At 45.4% G+C, this 21,056-nt stretch overlaps 1 protein-coding gene across 4 annotated transcripts in view; it reads left to right on the forward strand.

The window, feature by feature from the left end:
* The window catches only part of NDUFAF7 (NADH:ubiquinone oxidoreductase complex assembly factor 7), a 262,505-nt gene that overhangs the window by 227,203 nt on the left and 14,246 nt on the right, over window positions 1–21,056 (forward strand). For 3 of the 4 annotated variants that reach the window (XM_056566973.1, XM_056566976.1, XM_056566975.1), the window contains one exon: window positions 5,997–6,577. In XM_056566973.1, the coding sequence (XP_056422948.1) occupies window positions 5,997–6,200 (204 nt within the window). In that variant the 3' untranslated portion in view covers window positions 6,201–6,577. Of the gene's footprint in view, window positions 1–5,996; window positions 6,578–21,056 lie in introns of those variants that run through there. The other variant, XM_056566974.1, reaches the window with a different exon arrangement.

A 21,056-nucleotide genomic window follows, 5' to 3' on the forward strand; every position in this document is an offset into this window, starting at 1 on the left:
GTAGCAACCAGGTCGTATCCACGGGCAACGGCTCAACCTCGCTGACTGCTGAGAAGGCGTGGGACAGAAGGACTAGACAGAGGAAAGGTCAGATGTAGCAGAAGGTCGGGGCAGGCGGTAAGGTTCGTAGTCAATGAGGATAGCAGAAGATCTGGAACACAGGCTTTGGACAACACTAACGCTTTCTCTGGCACAAGGCAACAAGATCCGGCAAGGAAGGAAAGGAGAGTGAGGTTATATGGACAGGGAGCAGGTGGAAGCTAATTGGACTGATTGGGCCAGGCACCAATCACTGGTGCACTGGCCCTTTAAATCTTAGAGAGCTGGCGCGCGCGCCCTAGAGAGCGGAGCTGCGCATGCCAGAACGTGACAGCCGGGGAGCGGGACGGGTAAGTGGCTTGGGATGCGATTCACGAGCGGGCGCGTCCCGCTATGCGAATCGCATCCCCATCGTGAATGCCAGTGCAGCGCTCCCGGTCAGCGGGTCTGACCGGGGCGCTGCAGAGAGGAGAATGCCGCGAGCGCTCCAGGGAGGAGCAGGGACCCGGAGCGCTCGGCGTAACAGCAACATTGATAAAATCATTAAGGATGAATGGTCCAAACCTGAAAATCCTAAGGGGATTAAAAGATGTTATCCTTTTGATGATCAGGATTCTGTAGATAGGGACACTATCCCTAAAGTAGATATTCCTATTGCTAAAGGTGGCCAAACGTGCTTCTTTACCTTTTTAAAAATGCTACCCAGCTCAAAGAACCTATGGAAAGAAAAGCTGAGAGTCTTCTTAAAAAGACTTGGGAAGCTTCTACGCCCTAGTGTTGCTTCCACTTGTGTTGCTAGAACTTTTGGTGTGTGGCTAGATCAACTACATCTGCATCTTCAAGGTGATACACCTCTTAAACAGATTCTTGAATCTCTTCCTCTCCTCAAGATGGCCACAATTTTTTTTATCAGATGCTTCTGCCGATTTTGTCAAATTATCTGAACGTACAGCTGTATTATCTAACTCCTCAAGATGTGTGTTATGGTTAAAGTCCTGGTCTGGGGATCTAGCATCTAAAACCAAGTTATGTTCACTACCCTTTCACGGTCAGTTCCTGTTTGGTCCTGAGTTAGATTCTATCTTGGCTAAAGCAGCTGATAAAAAAAAAAAGGATTTCCTCGGGAGAAAGCAGAACCTAAAAAGAAAACTCCTTTTTGTCTCTTATGCCATCCAGGTCAAGTTTATAGAGGAGGGAAAGGAAAGACAGGACGCTAGTCCTATAGAAAAGGTGTCAGAGGTAGAGGACTCATTCTTAATCCCACCCAGCCTGAATCCGATACCAAGAAACAATAACGCCATCCCAGTGGGGGCTCGGAATTATTGAAGTTGGGCACGGTTGTGCAGGTTTCCTCATGTCAACTCAAGCAGGGACATTACTCTCGCCTGTTCTTGGTAAAAAAAAAAAAAAAAGCCTAGTGGAAAATTCAGAACTATAATAAATCTGAAACCCCTGAACAAATTTGTGAAGTACATAAAATTATAAATGGAAACTGTAAAATCAGCGGTAGCTCTAATAAAGAAAAATTCAGTAATGACGACTATAGATTTGAAAGACGCCTACTACCATCTTCCAATTCACAGGGAATCTCAGCAGATCCTGAGGTTTGCCGTTTCCTGAGGAGGCAAAATCCATCACTACCAGTTTGTCTGTCTGCCCTCCCCATCTTTACAAAGCTCATGTAGGTGGTGGAGTCCCTTCTGAGGAAGGAGTCTATTCTTATTATTCCCTATCTGGACGACATTCTGGTAGCGGCAGATTCTGTTCCTTTGTTACAAGAGCACATTCACAGATTCTTCAGAGCCTGGGCTGGATACTCAATTTAGAAAAATCTGATCTTTCTCCCAGTCCAGTGAAACAATATTGAGTCTTCTTAAACTTGAATCGTCAACAATCTTTCCTCCCACCAGCAAAGAAGTTGAAGATTCAACAGCTAGTGACAGAGTTTTATGCAAGGAGTCTTGCTCAATTCGTTATGCAATGTCCATACTGGGTCACCTGACTTCTTGCATCCTGTCAGTGAGATGGGCCCAATTTCATTCAAGACCACTACAAAGATGGCTCTTATCAGTTTGGGACAAATCCTAATTTTCTCTGGAGAAGAATTTACTTATTCCCATAAAGATAAAAAACAGGAAAACAGAAACATTTTTTTCCCTCAATCCAAGGGACTATCCAGCGGCGACAAATGCTGGAACTTCAGTCAAGTATATGCCTTCCCTCCTATTCCTGTGATTCCCAGGTTCCTACAAAAGCTAAGTCGAGAGAAGTGCAATCTTAGTTGCTCCATTCTGGCCCAAGAGGGGCTCTGCTACAGTCCATGAGCCTGCACATGCCAATTATGTTCCCTGCTCATTGCAACCTGCTCTCTCAGGGACCAGTTCTACACAGACAGGTTCAGAACTTCAATCAATCAGCATGGATTCTGAAAAGTTCCTGCTAGAGAAGAAGGGATTCTCAGAGTGATCAATACCCTCTTGAAATATGCCTCTTGGTGTGGGTCATCTTTTTATTTTGATTCTCCTGATATCACTAAAATTCTTGACTTTCTCCAAGATGGTTTCTCGCAACACTCTTTAGAGTACATGTTTCAGCCCTAGGTGCCCTCTATCAGACTAAACTGATAGGTTTATTAATGCTACGGATAGTCCAAGAATAAAAAAATATTTTCCTATTTTCCTCCTTGGAATCTAAATACAGTCATCTTAGCTCTAACTAAAGCTCCTTTTAAACTGTTAGACTCTATTTCTTTAAAAATTTCTTACCATCAAAACAGTGTTTTTAGTAGCCATCACTTCAGCCCGTAGAGTTGGTGAAATTCAGGCTCTTTCCATTCAACAACCTTATTTCAGAATATTAGAGGATAAGATAATTTCTCAACTAGACCCAAATTTTATTCCAAAAGTTGCTTCTTCCTTCCACAGGTCTCAAGATATATTGTTATCCCATCCTTTTGTGCCCATCCTAACAGTGAGCAAGAGCAATCTTTCAGTTTTTTGGATGTTAGGAGAGCTGTCCTTAACTACATAGAGGTCACAAGTACCTGGAGGAAGATATGAATCTGTTCGTACAATTTGCAGGTCCTAATAGAGGCAAGAAAAAGCTCAATTTCTTTGTGGATTCGTTTAGCCATTTCAGAATCCTATACAGCTAGCGGTAAGGACTCTCGTTCAGAGATTAGGGCTCATTCAACTCGTGCAGTATTCTCCTCATGGGCGGAAAGAGCTTCAGCCTCGGTAGAACAAAGCTTCTACTTGGAAAAGATTACATACCTTTTCCAAACACTATAGGCTTGATGTAATGTCAGATCAAGACATGGCATTTGGATGCAAATAATGATTTGGTATTTCTCAGGGTGCTGACGTGGAGACGACCAGAGAAAGGGTGAATTATACTCACCAATAATTAGTTTTCTGGAAAGTTACCACTACTGGTGTTCTTTATAAATACACTGGAGCGGAGAGCAAGTGGAGGCTCTTTTAACCTCTCAGTGTTTTTCCCTGTCTAATCAGGCGGAGGCAATCTTAGGGTGCTGTCGTGGAAACTTCCCAGAAAAAACAAATTTTCGGTGAGTATAATTCACCCTTTTCCTCTTCTACTTTCCTGATCTCAGTGCAAAACTCTCACTAGTGCTATTCCTGACGCATATCTTTCCCCTACCTTCATGCCCCTGCGTCAAACAACGTTTACATGAAAGAGTACATCATGAGTCATCACTACACTAGACCACAAAGGATTTTGAAATTACATACACTGCTCAAAAATAATAAAGGGAACATCCTAGAGCTGAATGAATGAACTAATCGTATATGAAATACTTTCGTCTTTACATAGTTAAATGTGCTGACAGCAAAATCACACAAAAATTATCAATGGAAATCAAATGTATAAACCCATGGAGGTCTGGATATGGAGTCACACTCAAAATCAAAGTGGAAAACCACACTACAGGCTGATTCAACTTTGATGTAATGTCCTCAAAACAAGTCAAAATGAGGCTCAGTAGTGTGTGTGTGGTCTGCCTGTATGACCTCCCTACAATACCTGGGCATGCTCCTGATGAGGTGGTGGATGGTCTCGTGAGGGATGTCCTCTCAGACCTGGACTAAAGCATCCGACAACTCCTGGACAGTCTGGGGTACAATGTGGCGTTGGTGGATGGAACGAGACATGATGTCCCAGATGTGCTCAATCGGATTCATGTCTGGGGAACGGGCGGGCCAGTCCATAACATCAATGCCTTCCTCCTCCTGCAGGAACTGCTAACACACTCCAGCCACATGAGGTCTAGCATTGTCTTGCATTAGGAGGAATCCAGGGCCAACCCCACCAGCATATGGTCTCACAAGGGGTCTGAGGATCTCATCTCGGTACCTAATGGTAGTCAGGCTTTATGTGCCTTTACTATTTTCAAGACCTCTGTTTCATTCACAAGTTTTATTACAGTGTATCAATGCACCTTAAAGCTATAGGTAAATCTTCAGTCCTCTGTACTCAATGAAGCTTAGGGCTGGCTATAAGCAATATAATAAAGGTACCTATGAAGTAGTTAATGAAGTAGTAGTTAAATATCAAAAAGAGTTACTAACATTAATTCAATTAGCATGGTCTAGAAACCTGTTTGCAAGCTTAAATGGGCACTATTTTTTTTTTGCTTATGATAGTAATGGTAAAATAAATAAGATTTGTAAAAGAAATGTTTTTTTTATGTCACTTTCATGGCTGACACCTCTGTCCATGTCAGACACTGTCCAGAGCAGATTAGGTTTGCTATGGGGATTTGCTCCTACTCTGGTGAGTTCCTGACATAAACAGAGGTGTCAGCAGAGAGCTCTGTGGTCAGACAGAAAAGAAATTCAAAAAGAAAATAGCTTTCTCTGTATTATACAGCAGCTGATAAGCACTAGAAGGATTAAGATTTTTTTTTTTTTTTATAGAAGTAATTTACAGATCTGTTTAACTTTCTGGCACCAGTTCATTTAAAATAAATTGTTTTCCACCGGAGTACTCCTTTAATCATTATGTGTTTTTCTATATATAGTTTGTCTCTTAAATCCCTTTACTATTTTCAAGACCTCTGTTTCCTTCACAAGTTTTATTACAGTGTATCAATGCACCTTAAAGCGATAGGTAAATCTTCAGTCCTCTCTACTCAATGAAGCTTAGGGCTGGCTATAAGCAAGTTCTCAACCCTACTGCTAGTCTAGAGACCCAAACTAAAGCTTCATTGTGATCTATCTTGCTATCAGAATGGATCATTAAACTGGTGGTACGGACTGGACTTGCATTTGTGTCTTTGTTATGAATGTCTGAATGCAACCATGCTGCTCCTGACAATGGCTTAGAAGATTGCCTGCAATGATACAGGGTACATTAACTTACATTTTTGTACTAATTTTTATACTCATTTTGCCTGTGTTTGAGGACACAATGGGGAAGATTTATCAAAACCTGTCGAGAGAAAAAGTTGCCCATAGCAACTAGAGATGAGCGAACTTACAGTAAATTCGATTCGTCACAAACTTCTCGGCTCGGCAGTTGATGACTTATCCTGCATAAATTAGTTCAGCTTTCAGGAGCTCTGGTGGGCTGGAAAAGGTGGATACAGTTCTAGGAAAGAGTCTCCTAGGAATGTATCCACCTTTTCCAGCCCACGGGAGCACCTGAAAGCTGAACTAATTTATGCCAGATAAGTCATCAACTGCCGATCCGAGAAGTTTGTGACGAATCGAATTTACTGTAAGTTCGCTCATCTCTAATAGCAACCAATCAGCTCGCTTCTTTAATTTATAACAAGGTCTCTGCAAAATTAAAGAAGAAATCTGAATCTGGTTGCTATTGGCAACTGGGCAACTTTTCCTTTGCACAGGTTTTGATAAATCTTCCCCAATGTTATTACTTCGTAGTAAAAACTGTGGTATAATGTAGTAATTAAGAAAATGTATATATTGTTTCAGGTACTTCTGGAAAATAATAGTGATACAGCTACTCAACAACATTTGCTGGAAAGCTATGACGTTCTCATGAATCCATGTAAAATGGGAAAGCGATTTAAATTTTTTTCCATGTTTCCACATAGTAGAATGGAAAGCTGTAATGGCAGTTTGAAAGTAGGTATTATTCACCCAGTCGCTGGATTTACCAAATTACAATTCAGTTGACTTTTTACCATATTACATTTATTGTTAACTGTTTAACCGCTTAAGGACACAGCCTGTTTGTACCTTAGGGGGTACTCCGCCCCTAAGCGGCAATCTCTGATCTGTGCCGAATTCCAAGTGACCACAGCCATCCCACCCCCTACATATATCTGTATGGGAAATACACAAACGCTGTATCGCCAGCTCTCCCATGAACTTGAATGGACTTTTCATGACATTGTACTATATAATAGAATTTAAACTATTGTTGATACATGCAGCAGTTTTAGTGAAAAACTTCAAAATATTGTGAAAAATTTTAAAAAATTACATTTTTCTAGATTTGAAATTCTCTTCTTGTAATAAAAATAATCATGCCAAGTAAATATTGTTGCAAATTCACATCTACAATATGTGTACTCTATGTTAGCATCATTTGTTTCTTGTTTCTCTTACTTTTTAGGACATTAGAAGCAGAGCCGTAGCTGCCATAAGGCGACTGAGGCAGTTGCCTCAGGCGCAGCTACAGGCTCTGCAAAGTGGGCGCAGATGTGCTTCCCCCCCCCCCCCCCCCCCTTTTTATTCTCCCTCCAGCAAAACGCCCGGCGCAAAGTGGGGGGGGGGGTAGTTCGTTGGTTGTGGATGTGATGGAGAGAGGGGGGGGGGTGGTTGTATATGTGTGAAATGTGTTTATATGTATATGTGTGAAATGTGATATATGATGTGGGGGGGCAGTGACGGATGTATGTATGATATGTGTATGCATGATGTGTGTGTGTATATGTATGTGTATATGTATGTGTAAAAGAAAGTCATGGATCCGCTCACCACTATGAACCGCAGCAGGCACTGGTTCTATGGTCCGGATGCACGGGTGCAGACAACTATATATTCCCCGTAGACATAGGACAAGTAGAAAGTGAAGGGTCCAGCTCCCAGTAAAAAAGGTCCAATAAAACTTAGCATTTAATTCTTACATATTAAAAATAGGATCTTTCAGTAAAAACAGAAAGTGACGTGTCACTCTAAAACATAGGGGTGAAACGCTGAGGCGTTTATTGCCTAAGCTCTTAATCATGGCAGAGATACCATCTAACAAGGGAGTGTAAGTACCAGCAAAAGAAAAAACAGGGTACCCGCACTCAGCGCAGGGCTGCAGTAGCTCGACTCCTCTTGCAACAATGGACGACCCAATCTCAGACACGAAGCAGGGCGCTCAGAAGCGAGGTGACTGTCGACAAAGTTTCGCACTAGTTGCGCTTCTTCTGGCTTTGTAACCATCATAGCGCTAGGTAGTAAATAAAAGGAATAGGAAACAAGTCATGTGACCTGAGGCAAAACGGAAACACTAGGTGACCAAAAAGGAGGAAAAGGCAAAAGAAAAAAAACAACCCCGTGCATAAGGGGAAGAGGCTCGCAACCACCACTGATAGTGTTAGTACAACTATAAATGAATTAGCATATAATGAAAGTATGAGGAAACCTATAATAGACCCATCAACTAACGCCTACTGCAAAAACAGTTGCAGGGGGGCTCAAAAATATTATTAAAGGAGCACGGTCATCTCAATCTTATCATTAAGACCCAAAGGACCTAGCGCATCCGTGCGCATGATCCAAAAGGTCTCAGCACGTAATAGCGAGGTGTTCCTGTCACTACCATGTCCAGCATGTTTAACCACTTGTAACCCGCCAAACCTGAGACCTCTAGTGTCACTTCCATGCATCTCTCTGATGTGATCAATGAATCTTGGGGCTCCAGACCCGGTCTGAATTGAATGCTGATGTTCCTGTATTCTGATACGGAGTTAACGTATAGTTTTGCCGATGTAAAATCTTTGGCAACTACATATGATGAAATATACCACATATGTGGTTCGACATGTGATAAGTTCTCTGACAGAAAAATAGTAACCTCCAAGTCTTCCACTGCGTAGACCACAATTGTATTTGCAGTGAGTGCAATTCCCGCATTTCTTATTCCGTCGCGGGAGACCCAAGGTCCACCATTCGGACCTAGGATCTGAAGATTCCACTGGGGATCTTCTCTTCTTGGACACTGTTTACTTGTTGATATATTCACCAATAGTTCTGTTCTTCCTATATGTTACAATAGGCCCCCTTGTTGTAACCTCTCTATTATAGTTTTCCTCATACTTTCATTATATGCTGATTAATATGTAGTTGTACTAACGCTTTCAGTGGTGGTTGCGAGCCTCTTCCCCTTATGCACGGGGTTGTTTTTTTCTTTTGCCTTTTCCTCCTTTTTTGTCACCTAGTGTTGCCGTTTTGCCTCAGGTCACATGACTTGTTTCCTATTCCTTTTATTTCCTACCTAGTACTATGATGGTTACAAGGCCGGAAGAAGCGCAACTAGTGCGAAACTTCGCCGGCAGTTGCCTCGCTTCTTAGCACCCTGCTTCGTGTCTGAGATCGGGTCGTCCGTCGTTGCCAGAGGAGTCCAGCTACTGCAGCCCTGCGGTGAGTGTGGGTACCCTGTTTTTTCCTTTGTTGGTACTTGATTTGTGACTTTGGGCTTCTTTGGTCCCCAGCACCTCCGGACTCACAGGCACTAGGACTCTCCTCCTCCCCAGGGACAGACCATTACTGACAGCTGTTCACTATTAGTGACTGCGGTCTGAGCTCTCGACTTACAAACAACTACAGTCCCTTTTTCTCTTGTTTAGTAATCTTAACAAGGGAGTTTTTATACCAACGTACATGTGAAAAATGAAAAACACACCTTGTTGCAAATCCACTTCCTGGCTTCCCAAAACCGTAACTGTCGTAACACCAACAAGATGTCAACTCCAAATCACAGATGAAGGTAATTCTGAATGTTACAGAGTTGTACCCAAAGCCGTTCCTGGAGCAAAGGAAGAAGGTCAGTGCTTGCAGTATTCATGTGTCGCTCCCTTATCGCATAGTGTGAATTTTGGTTTTGTGATATAAATAGATCTGGTACAATTCATGATAAATATACCTATCACAAACAGTAATACAATGCTTGCGTTGGATGGTGGATCTCCATTAAATGTGAAAAAGTGCATCTCAAACAACTTTAGTGTCAAAGACATGGTGGTGGTAATTTCGAACCTTACAGGGTTGCACCCACCACCCCCACTTTAAGAACGGCGATCAACGCTTTAAAACAGCCTGTGATCTCTTTAAGTGCTGTGGCCGGTGGTCGCGGCTTTAAGAGCCGTGCTGCTCAGGCACGCCTCCTTGCGCCCCTGATGTTTGCAATTGAGAAGCGTAGCAGAAGGGGAGGGAGGTTGTATGGGGACCCTGAGGGGTCTAGGGGGGGGGGGTAGAGTTCCTGAGGGGTCTAGAGGAGGTTGGCGGTGGGGGAGGGATAAGGATCCAGGGGAGGCGGGGAAAAGGGATCCTGAGGGGTCTGGAGGAGGATGGAAGAGAGGTACTGGTGGCATAGGAATCCTGAGGGGTCTGGTGGAGGATGCCAGAGGGATCTGGGGGGAACAGGGATCCTGAGGGTTCTGGAGGAGGATGGCAGAGGGGTCTGGGGAGAACAGAGATCCTAAGGGGTCTGGAGGAGGATGGCAGAGGGGTTTGGGGGGTGTAGGGATCCTAAAGGGTCTAGCGGAGGATGGCAGTGGGATCAGGGGGGATAGGGATCATGGGGGGGGGGGTCTGGGGTAGAGGGGATAGGGATTCTGAGGGGTCTGGAGGAGGATGAAAGATGGGTTTGGAGGTGGGGGGATAGGGATCCTTAGGGGTCTGCGGGATGACAGAGGAGTGGGGGGTAGGATGGGGCAGAAGGGTCAAGGAGGACAGAGAGGTCTGGAGGAGGATGACAGGGGTGTGAAGAAGCAGGATGGAGGAATCTGGAGGAGGAGGACAGAGGGGTCTGGGAGAGGAGGACAGGGGTCTGGAGGAGAACAGAGGGGTCTGGGGGCATAGAGGTCTGGAGTAGGAGGACAGAAGGCTCTGGGGGGAGGAGTAGGCAAGAGGGTTCTGGGGGAGGAGGAGGACAGAGGGGTATGGGGGAGGACAGAGAGGCTTTGAGGAGGACACTCGTTTGAGGGTTTTCTAAGAGATGCTATTTTGGAGTATATTGATAAAAATAAATGTATCACACCATATCAGCATGGCTTTAAGAGGGATCGGTCCTGTCAAACTAACCTGATCAGCTTTTATGAGGAGTTGAGCTCCAGACTGGACCAAGGGGAATCGCTGGATGACGCATACCTGGATTTTTCCAAAGCATTTGATACGATGCCACTTAAACAGTTGGTGCATAAAATGAGAAGGATTGGGCTGGGGGAGAATGTGTGTAAGTGGGTAAGTAACTGGCTCAGTGATAGGAAACAGATGGTGGTTATTAATGGTACTTATTCTGATTGGGTGACTGTTACTAGTGGGGTACCACAGGGGTCAGTCTTGGGTCCTGTTCTATTTAATATATTTATTAATGATCTTGTAGAGGGGTTGAATAGTAAAGTAGCAATCTTTGCAGATGATACTAAACTCTGTAAAGCGGTAAACACAATAGAGGACAGGGCACTGTTACAAATGGATCTGGATAGGTTGGAGGCTTGGGCTGGGAAGTGGCAGATGAGGCTCAACACTGATAAATGTAAGGTAATGCACATGGGGAGGAAAAATCCGGGCTGGGATTATTTATTAACCCCTTAAGGGCCAGGCCATTTTACACCTTAAGGACCAGAGCGTTTTTTGCAAATCTGACCTTTCACTTTAAACATTAATAACTCTGGAATGCTTTTAGTTATCATTCTGATTCCGAGATTATTTTTTGTGACATATTCTACTTTAATTTAGTGGTAAAATTGTATGGTAACTTGCATCCTTTCTTGGTGAAAAATCCCCAAATTTGATGAAAAAAATTAAAATGTAGCATTTTTCTAACTTTGAAGCTCTCTGCTTGTAAGGAAAATGGATATTCAAAATATTTTTTTTTGTTCACATATACAATATGTCCACTTTATGTTTGCATCATAAAATTTATGAGTTTTTACTTTGGGAAGACACCAGAGGGCTTCAAAGTTCAGCAGCAATTTTGAAATTTTTCACAAAATTTTCAAGCCCACTATTTTTCAGGGACCAGTTCAGTTTTGAAGTGGATTTGAAGGGTCTTCATATTAGAAATACCCCATAAATGACCCCATTATAAAAACTACACCCCCCAAAGTATTCAAAATGACATTCAGTAAGTGTATTAACCCTTTAGGTGTTGCACAGGAATAGCAGCAAAGTGAAGGAGAAAATTCAAAATCTTCATTTTTTACACTCGCATGTTCTTGTAGACCCAATTTTAGAATTTTTGCAAGGGGTAAAAAGGAGAAAATTTTTACTTGTATTTGAAACCCAATTTCTCTCGAGTAAGCACATACCTCATATGTCTATGTAAAGTGTTCGGCGGGCGCAGTAGAGGGCTCAGAAAGGAAGGAGTGACAAATGGTTTTTGGGGGGCATGTCACCTTTAGGAAGCCCCTATGGTGCCAGGACAGCAAAAAAAAAAAACACATGGCATACCATTTTGGAAACTAGACCCCTCGTGGAACGTAACAAGGGGTAATGTGAACCTTAATACCCTACAGGTGTTTCACGACTTTTGCATATGTAAAAAAAAAAATATTTTTTACCTAAAATGCTTGGTTTCCCAAAATTTTTACATTTTTAAAAAGGGTAATAGCAGAAAATACCCCCCAAAATATGAAGCCCAATTTCTCCCGATTCAGAAAGCACCCCATATGGGGTTTAAAAGTGCTCTGCTGGCGCACTACAGGTCTCAGAAGAGAAGGAGTCACATTTGACTTTTTGAAAGCAAATTTTGCTATGGGGGCATGCCACATTTAGGAAGCCCCTATGGTGCCTGAACAGCAAAAAAAAAAAAACCACATGGCATACCATTTTGGAAACTAGACCCCTCGGGGAATGTTACAAGGGGTAATGTGAACCTTTATACCCCACAGGTGTTTCACGACTTTTGCATATGTCAAAAAAAAATTTTTTTTTACCTAAAATGCTTGGTTTCCCAAAATTTTTACATTTTTAAAAAGGGTAATAGAAGAAAATACCCCCCAAAATTTGTAACACAATTTCTCCCGTGTACGGCGATACCCCATATGTGGCCCTAAACTGTTGCCTTGAAATACGACAGGGCTCCAAAGTGAGAGCGCCATGCTCATTTGAGGCCTAAATTAGGGACTTGCATAGGGGTGGACATAGGGGTATTCTACTCCAGTGATTCCCAAACAGGGGGCCTCCAGCTGTTGTAAAACTCCCAGCATGCCTAGACAGTCAGTGGCTATCTGGCAATACTGGGAGTAGTTGTTTTGCAACAGCTGGAGGCTCCGTTTTGGAAACAGTGGCGTACCAGACGTTTTTCATTTTAATTGGGGAGGGGAGGGGGGCTGTGTAGGGTGTGTGTATATGTAGTGTTTTTTTAACTTTTTATTTCATTTTGTGTTAGTGTAGTGTTTTTAGGGTACAGACGCACGGGCGGTGGTTCACAGTAGTTTCTCGCTGGCAGTTTGAGCTGTGGCAGAAAATTTGCCGCAGCTTAAACTTGCAGCCGGATACTTACTGTAAACCTCCGCCCATGTGAGTGTACCCTGTACATTCACATTGGGGGGAGAAACATCCAGCTGTTGCAAAAGTACAACTCCCAGCTGTACGGTCTATCAGTGCATGCTGGGAGTTGTAGTTTTGCAACAGCTGGAGGCACACTGGTTGTGAAACACCGAGTTTGGTAACAAACTCAGTGTTTTGCAACCAGTGTGCCTTCAGCTGTTGCAAAAGCTACAATCCCCAGCATGTACGGACAACGGAAGGGCATGCTGGGTCTTGTAGTTATTCAACAGCTGGAGGCATACTACTTGGGCTGGGGATGCTGGGGATTGTAGTTATGCAACAGCTGGAGACACACTGGTTTGCTACTTAACTCAGTGTGCCTTCAGCTGTTGCAAAACTACAACTCTCAGCAGTCACCCACAGCCAACGGGCATGCTGGGAGTTGTAGTTATGCAACCAGCAGATGCACCACTACAACTCCCAGCATGCACTTTAGCTGATTGTGCAAGCTGGGAGTTGTAGTTGTACAACAGCTGTAGGTACACTTTTCCATAGAAAAAATGTGCCTCCAGCTGTTGCAAAACTATAAGTCCCAGCATGCCCATAAGGGAATGCTGGGAGTTGTGGTGGTCTGCCTCCTGCTGTTGCATAACTACAGCTCCCAGCATGCCCTTTTTGCATGCTGGGAGCTGTTGCTAAGCAACAGCAGGAGGCTGTCACTCACCTCCTGCTGCTGCTCCGGGACACAGGTCAGTCCCTCGCCGCCGCCGCCGCTCCTGGGGCCCCGATCCCAACATTGACGCCGGGGATCGGGGTACCCAGCTCCCAGAGTCTTCTTCCCGCACCCGCTCAAGTCCTCCGGAAGAGGGGCGGAGCGGGTTGCGGGAGTGACACCCGCAGCAGGCGCCCTGATTAGTCGGCCGGTAAACCCGCCGACGAATCAGGGCGATTGTGAGGTGGCACCAGTGCCACCTCACCCCTGCTGGCTATGGCTGTTCGGGGCCATCTCTGACGGCCCCGATCAGCTAGTAATTCCTGGTCACTGGAGACCCGATTGACCCGGAATCGCCGCAGATCGCTGGACTGAATTGTCCTGCGATCTCCCGCCATCGCCCACATGGGGTGGCACAATGACCCCCCTGGGCGATATGCCGCGATGCCTGCTGAACGATTTCAGCAGGCATCGGGCACCGGCTCCCCTCCGGCTACGTCCTCGGTCCTTAAGGACTCTGAAACGGGGGCATAGGAGTACGTCCATTGTCCTTAAGGGGTTAAATGGGAGCACACTTGGGACAACTGACGTGGAAAAGGACTTGGGAGTTTTAGTTAACAGTAAATTTAGCTGTAGTGACCAGTGTCGAGCAGCTGCTGCCAAAGCAAATAAAATCATGGGGTGCATCAATGTTACACCAAGCACTCCGGGTCCCTGCTCCTCCCCGGAGCGCTCGCGGCGTTCCTCTCTCTGCAGCGCCCCGGTCAGACCCGCTGACCGGGAGCGCTGCACTGACACTGCCGGCGGGGATGCGATTCGCATAGCGGGACGCGCCCGCTCGCGAATCGCATCCCAAGTCACTTACCTGTCAGGGTCCCCGGCTGTCTCGTCCTGGCGCGCGCGGCTCCGCTCCTTAGGGAGCGCGCGCGCGCCAGCTCTCTAAGATTTAAAGGGCCAGTGCACCAATGATTGGTGCCTGGCCCAATCAGTCTAATTAGCCTCCACCTGCTCCCTGTCTATTTTACCTCACTTCCCCTGCACTTCCTTGCCGGATCTTGTTGCCATTGTGCCTGGAGAAAGCGTTTATTGTGTTTGCCATAACTAAGTTCCTGACCTCTTGCTATATCCATTGACTACGAACCTTGCCGCCTGCCCCGACCTTCTGCTACGTCTGACCTTGCCTCTGTCTAGTCCTACTGTCCTACACCTTCTCAGCAGTCAGCGAGGTTGAGCCGTTGCCGGTGGATACGACCTGGTTGCTACCGCCGCAGCAAGACCATCCCGCTTTGCGGCGGGCTCTGGTGAATACCAGTAGCAACCTAGAACCGGTCCACCGACACGGTCCACGCCAATCCCTCGCTGACAGAGAGGATCCATATCCAGCCTGCCGAATCCTAACAATCAATAGGGGCATAGATGCCCACGACAAGGAAATTATTCTACCACTGTAAAAATCACTAGTCAGACCACACATAGAATACTGTGTACAGTACTAGGCACCAGTGTGCAAGAAAGGTATAGTGGAGCTGGAGAGGGTTCAAAGACGGGCAACCAGGGTAATACGGGGAATGGGAGGACTACAGTACCCAGAAAGATTATCAGAATTAGTGTTATTTAGTTTAGAAAAAAGAAGGCTTAGGGGAGACCTAATAACCATGTATAAATATATCAGGGGACAGTACAGATATCTTTTCCATGCTCTATTTATACCCAGGACTGTATCTATAACAAGGGGGCATCCTCTATGTGTAGAAGAAAGAAGGTTTCTACACCAGCACAGATGGGGGTTCTTTACTGTAAGAGACTGAGACTGTGAGACTGTGGAATTCTCTCCTGGAGGAGGTGGTCATGGTGAACTATGTAAAAGAATTTAAAAGGGGTCTGGATGCATTTTTGGAGAGTATGAACATTGCTGGTTATGTATATTAGATTTATAGGGACAGAACGTTGATCCAGGGATGTATTCTGACTGCCATATTTGGAGTCGGGAAGGAATTTTTACCTTGAGTATGAGGTTTTTTTTGCCTTCCTCTGGATCAACTCAACTCAATAGGGACTCATTAGGGATATAGGTTGAACTTGATGGACTCTGGTCTTTTTTCAACCTTATGAACTATGTTACTATGACAGAGGGGTCTGGAGAAGAGACTGGTCTGGAGAAGGAGGAATGAAGGGTCTGGAGAAGGAGGAATGAAGGGTCTGGAGGAGGAGGACAGAAGGGTCTGGAGGAGGAGAACAGAGGGGACATGGGGGCATAGAGGTCTGGAAAAGGAGGACAGGGGGGTCTGGAGGAGGAGGACAAAAGGGTCTGGAGAATGACATAGGGTTCTGGCGGACATAGAGGACTCGGGGCATAGGGGTCTGTGGAATGACAGAGAAGTGGGTTGTAGGATGGGGCACAGGGGTCTGGGAGAGGAGGAGGAGGACAGAGGGGTCTGGGAGAGGAGGAGGAGGACAGAGGGGTCTGAGGGAGGAGGAGGACAGAGGGGCCTTGAGGAGGACAGAGGGGTCTGGAGGAGGAGAAGGAGGACAAATGGGTCTGGAGGAGGACAGAGGGGTCTGGAGAATGACATTGGGGTCTGGAGGACATAGAGGAATCTGAGGTGGGCATAGGGGTCTGGAGGATGACAGAGGAGTGGGGGGTAGGATGGGGCAGAAGGGTCTAGGAGGACAGAGAGGTCTGGAGGTGGATGACAGAGGGGTGTGAAAAAGGAGGACAGAGGAGTCTGGAGAAAGAACAGAGGGGTCTGGGATAGGAGGAGGACAGAGGGGTCTGGAGAAGAACTGAGGGGTCTAGTGGATGAGAATAGAGGTCTGGGGGCATAGAGGTCTGGAGAAGGAAGACAGAGGGGTCTGGGGGAGGAGGAGAACAAAGTGGTCTGGGGAAGAGGTGGACGACAGAGGGGTCCAAGGGAGGAGGAGGACAGAGGGGTCCGAGGGAGGAGGAGGACAGAGGTGCCTTGAGGAGGACAGAGGGGTCTGGAGAAGGAGGACAGAGGGGTCTGGGGGAGGAGGTGGACAGAGGGGTGTGGAGGAGGGGGACAGAGGGGTCTGGGGAGGAGAACAGAGGGGTCAGGGAGGCATAGAGGTCTGGAGGAGGAGGACAGAGGGGTCTTGAGAATGACGTAGGGGTACGGAGGACATAGAGGCGTCTGAGGGGGCATAGGGGTCTGGAGAAGGACGGTGCAGGGGTGGCAGTATTATTTTCAGGGCAAAGTGTGTAGCAGGGTTATATTCAAGGGGCACAGTTTATGGCAGGATTCTAATGATTATTGTTTTCATATTTCTAATGATTATTGTTTTCATATAGAATTAATGATGTCCGGGTGTCAATCTCTGCAGACGGAAGATGTAGCTCTGAAAGAAGTCCTGGTGCCTGGACAAGATGAAGACAACAGAGAAGACGTCACTTAGGTTACTGATATCATTGTGTTTTCTCCTGACAGTCCCATCAGAGCTGTAGTCACTTGTAAGTTCTGCAGGAATGATGGGTAAAACTGTGCCGAATCTGTGGCTCTCCAGCTGTTACAAAACTGCAGTTCCCATAATACCAGAGACTCTCCAGAGTCCAGACACAATGGGAGTTGTATCTTTGCAACAGCTGGAGAGCCGCTTGATCCAAGGTGATCAGTGGTGGTCGCAGCAATCAGACCCCCACATAAAAGATGGGCGGCTCAGTCTAAAATGCCCTGGCCTATCTTTTGTCCCAGTCCGGCCTTGACCACTTCGCTCTTTATGACATGCCGCATGGTGTGAATGCAACATGGATACATAGAAATCAATTGTAACTAATGCCGCATGTCAGACAAAAAACAAACACATTTTATAAAATAAACAAATAGCCTGAATGTTGGTAGATCACATATGTTAAAATTCCATGCATTGCTATTTGAACGACCAAGAGGAAATATATACAAAAACCGCATAACCACATCGCTCTGTATGACATGCCGCATGGTGTGAATACAACATGGATACATAGAAATCAGTTGTAACTAATGCCGCATGTCAGACAAAAACCAATCACATCAATACAATGTAACATACATAGTAACATAGTTCATAAGGTTGAAAAAAGACCAGAGTCCATCAAATTCAACCTATACCCCTAATGTGTCCCTACTGAGTTGATCCAGAGGAAGGCAAAAACCCTCATACTATAGGTAAAAATTCTCGACTCCAAATATGGCATCAGAATAAATCCCTGGATCAGCGTTCTGTCCCTATAAATCTAGTATACATAACCAGCAATGTTATTATTCTCCAAAAATGCATCCAGACCCCTTTTGAACTCTTTTACAGAGTTCACCATGACCACCTCCTCCGGCAGAGAGTTCCATAGTCTCACTGCTCTTACAGTAAAGAACCCCCGTCTGTGCTGGTGTAGAAACCTTCTTTCCACCTCGTCACGACAACACCACCAGAGATATGGACTCCTCCTCAAGGAACAGGAAACCCAGAGAATAAAAAGGATGCACTTCCCTCTATTCCTCAGTGGTTTCCTGTTCCTGTAGGAAGCCTGGAGATAATCCATGCCTCTGGTGTGGATGCTGTGACGGTGGGGGGTCCAGAGGAGGCTTTCTCCCTTAGTTTGGGTAGTATCCTGGACCTCCATTAGCTCCCTGGTGGGGAGTTTTTACTTGGTGCCCCCAGCAGCGGTTACCGGCGCCGCCGCCCGCCTCCCTTCTCCCTCCGCTTCCTCGTCTCCGTGCGCACGGCGAATCTGTAGATTTCGCCTGCGCATTCTTTACCTGTAGCATGGACGAGGGGGTTCCGAAGCTCCGGCGGCGTTCGCTGGAGAGCTCCGTGGCTGCGGCGGTGTCTTCAGTTAGAGACATTATTAGTTCCCCCTACATATCAATTAGGAAAGGTATGTCAGTTTTAGGTTTATTTACAGCGTCCATTCCAGCAGTTCCCTAGGCCCACTTCCATGCTCGAGCATTACAGTTAGAGCTCCTTGGGGCTTGGGATGGTTCTCAACAGGATCTGGATAGACGCATTGTATTGCCCCCTCAAGTGCTGGCCTCTTTGGATTGGTGGTTAGTTAGAGATAACCTTTCTAAAGGGGTAGATTGGGTTTATCAAGACCCTGTTGTCATCACTACTGATGCCAGTTCTTGGGGTTGGGGGGCTCATTTAAATGACTTAAACTTGCAAGGTTTCTGGGAAGAGGAGGTTTTGACCAAATCCTCAAATTTCAAAGAATTGTTGGCGGTGTATAGGGTGCTTGAGTCAGCCAAAGAGACTATTAAGGGCACCAATGTTAAAGTCTTCTCAGATAATACCACCACTGTCTGTCATAAATAGACAGGGAACTACAAGGAGTACTTCCCTCATGAATTTGTCTTTTCAGGTCCTATCTTTTGCAGAATCCCATCTAAAGACAATATCTGCAGTTCATATGAAAGGAGATCTAAATTTCTGTGCAGACTTTTTAAGCCATCATTCAATCTTGCAAGGGGAGTGGCGGTTAAATCCAGAGATTTTCCGCAAGATCACAGCTCTTTGGGGAACCCCTCAAGTGGATCTTTTCGCTACCAGGTGCAACAAACAGGTCAGAAACTTTCTTTCCCTAAGTCCAGCAGACAGACCTCTAGCAGTGGACGCTCTTTCTCAGACTTGGGGTTGGGACTTGGCCTACACTTTTCCTCCTCTGGCTTTAATCCCCAGAGTCATGAGGAAGATCAAAGAGGACAGGGCGACAGTCATATTAATAGCCCCATTCTGGTCACGGAGGGCATGGTTCTCCTGTCTAAGGACTATGTCTCTAACAGATCCCTGGGTTCTTCCGGAAATTCAGGACCTTCTCAGTCAAGGCCCGGTCCTTCATCCAGATACCCTCAATCTCCATCTGACGGCCTGGCTCTTGAGAGGATGATCCTAAAGTCCAAGGGTCTGTCTGATGCTGTTATTTCCACTTTACAATACAGTAGAAAACCTGTCACTACAAAAATTTATTTTAGGATATGGAAGAAATTTTTGTCTTTCTCAAGCTCTACTGAATTTAATTTAGATAGGCTGAATTATGCCTCTATTCTTGATTTTTTACAAAAAGGTCTTGAGAAAGGATTAAGGGCTGCCACCCTTAAAGTACAAGTAGCTGCTCTGGGAGCTTTATTTGGTCAAAAGATTGCTAATCATCCCTGGGTAGTGAGATTCTTTAAGTCTGTTACCAGGATGCAGCTTGTCAGTTCACCCGCTGTTTCCCCCTGGGATCTTACTCTTTTCGTTTCGGTTCAAAAAACTGCTTTAATTATAGCTATCACGTCTGCTAGGAGAGTAGGGGAGTTAGCGGCCCTATCCAGATACTAGATGATAGGATTATTTTAAGACCTGACCCTGCCTTTTTACCTAAAATGGTTTCAGGGTTTCATTTATCTCAGGAAGTTGTCCTTCCATCCTTCTGTGCAATTCCATCTTCAGAAGGGGAAAGTTTATTTCACACACTTGATGTCCGCAGATGTATTATAGAGTATTTGGAAAGAACCAGAAGCTTTAGAAAATCAGATAAGCTGTTTGTCCAGTTTTCAAGTCCCAACAGGGGAAATAGTGTTAGAGCAGATACTATTGCCAGGTGGGTTAGGCAGGCCATTGTTGCAGCCTATTCCTCTGCAGGTATGTCTCCTCTAACCAACCTGAGAGCTCACTCTACTAGAGCAGTCGCCTCTTCATGGCAGAGAAAAGAGGTGCATCTATTGCTCAAATCTGTAGGGCGTCTACTTGGTCGTCCCCACATACTTTTTTTCGGCACTATAGACTCAGGGTTGATGACCTATCCTCCTTGGCTTTTGGGCGCAAAGTTCTTCAGGCAGTGGTCCCTCCCTAGTTTTTCTCTGGTATTCTCTCTGGTGGTGCTGTTGTGACGAGGTGGTAATTGTATTTCCTCGTAGTCACGACAGCACCACCTACTATTACCACCCCTTTTTTTCTTATATCTTTTCACATGTGGTGTGTTCACTGAGGTGTTAAAAAGAAAAAAAAAAGTTATATATATGATTGCATTTACATTTGTTATGTGTATAGTCTTGTGTTTTAACCGTTAAGTAGGATGCTTCTTGAGTCTCGGTAATCCACTGAGGAAGAGAATGAAGTGCATCCTTTTTATTCTCTGGGTTTCCTATTCCTGGAGGAGGAGTCCATCTCTCTGGTGGTGCTGTCGTGACTACGAGGAAATAGAAATACCGGTGAGTAATTACCGGCTTTCCTCTAAACGTAGAAGATGCCCCCTTGTTATAAATACAGTTCTGAGTATAAATAGGTCATGGGAGAGATCTCTGTACGGTCCCCTGATATATTTAAACATAGTTATTAGGTCACCCCTTAGCCTTCTTTTGTCTAAATAATCCCAATTCTGATGATCTTTCTGGGTACTGTAGTCCTCCCATTCCCCATATTACTCTGGTTGCCCGTCTTTGAACCATCTCTAGCTCCACTATATCTTTCTTGTACATGGTGCCCTGTACTGTACACAGTATTCCATGTGTTGTCTGACTAGTGATTTGTACAGCGGTAGAATTATTTCCTTGTCGTGGGCATCTATGCCCCTATTGATGCACCCCATGATTTTATTTGCCTTGGCAGCAGCTGCCCAAAACTGGTTACTACAGTTA

Source organism: Hyla sarda, chromosome 3 (genome assembly GCF_029499605.1).
Source record: "Hyla sarda isolate aHylSar1 chromosome 3, aHylSar1.hap1, whole genome shotgun sequence".
In the NCBI taxonomy this organism is placed as follows: Eukaryota; Metazoa; Chordata; class Amphibia; order Anura; family Hylidae; genus Hyla; species Hyla sarda.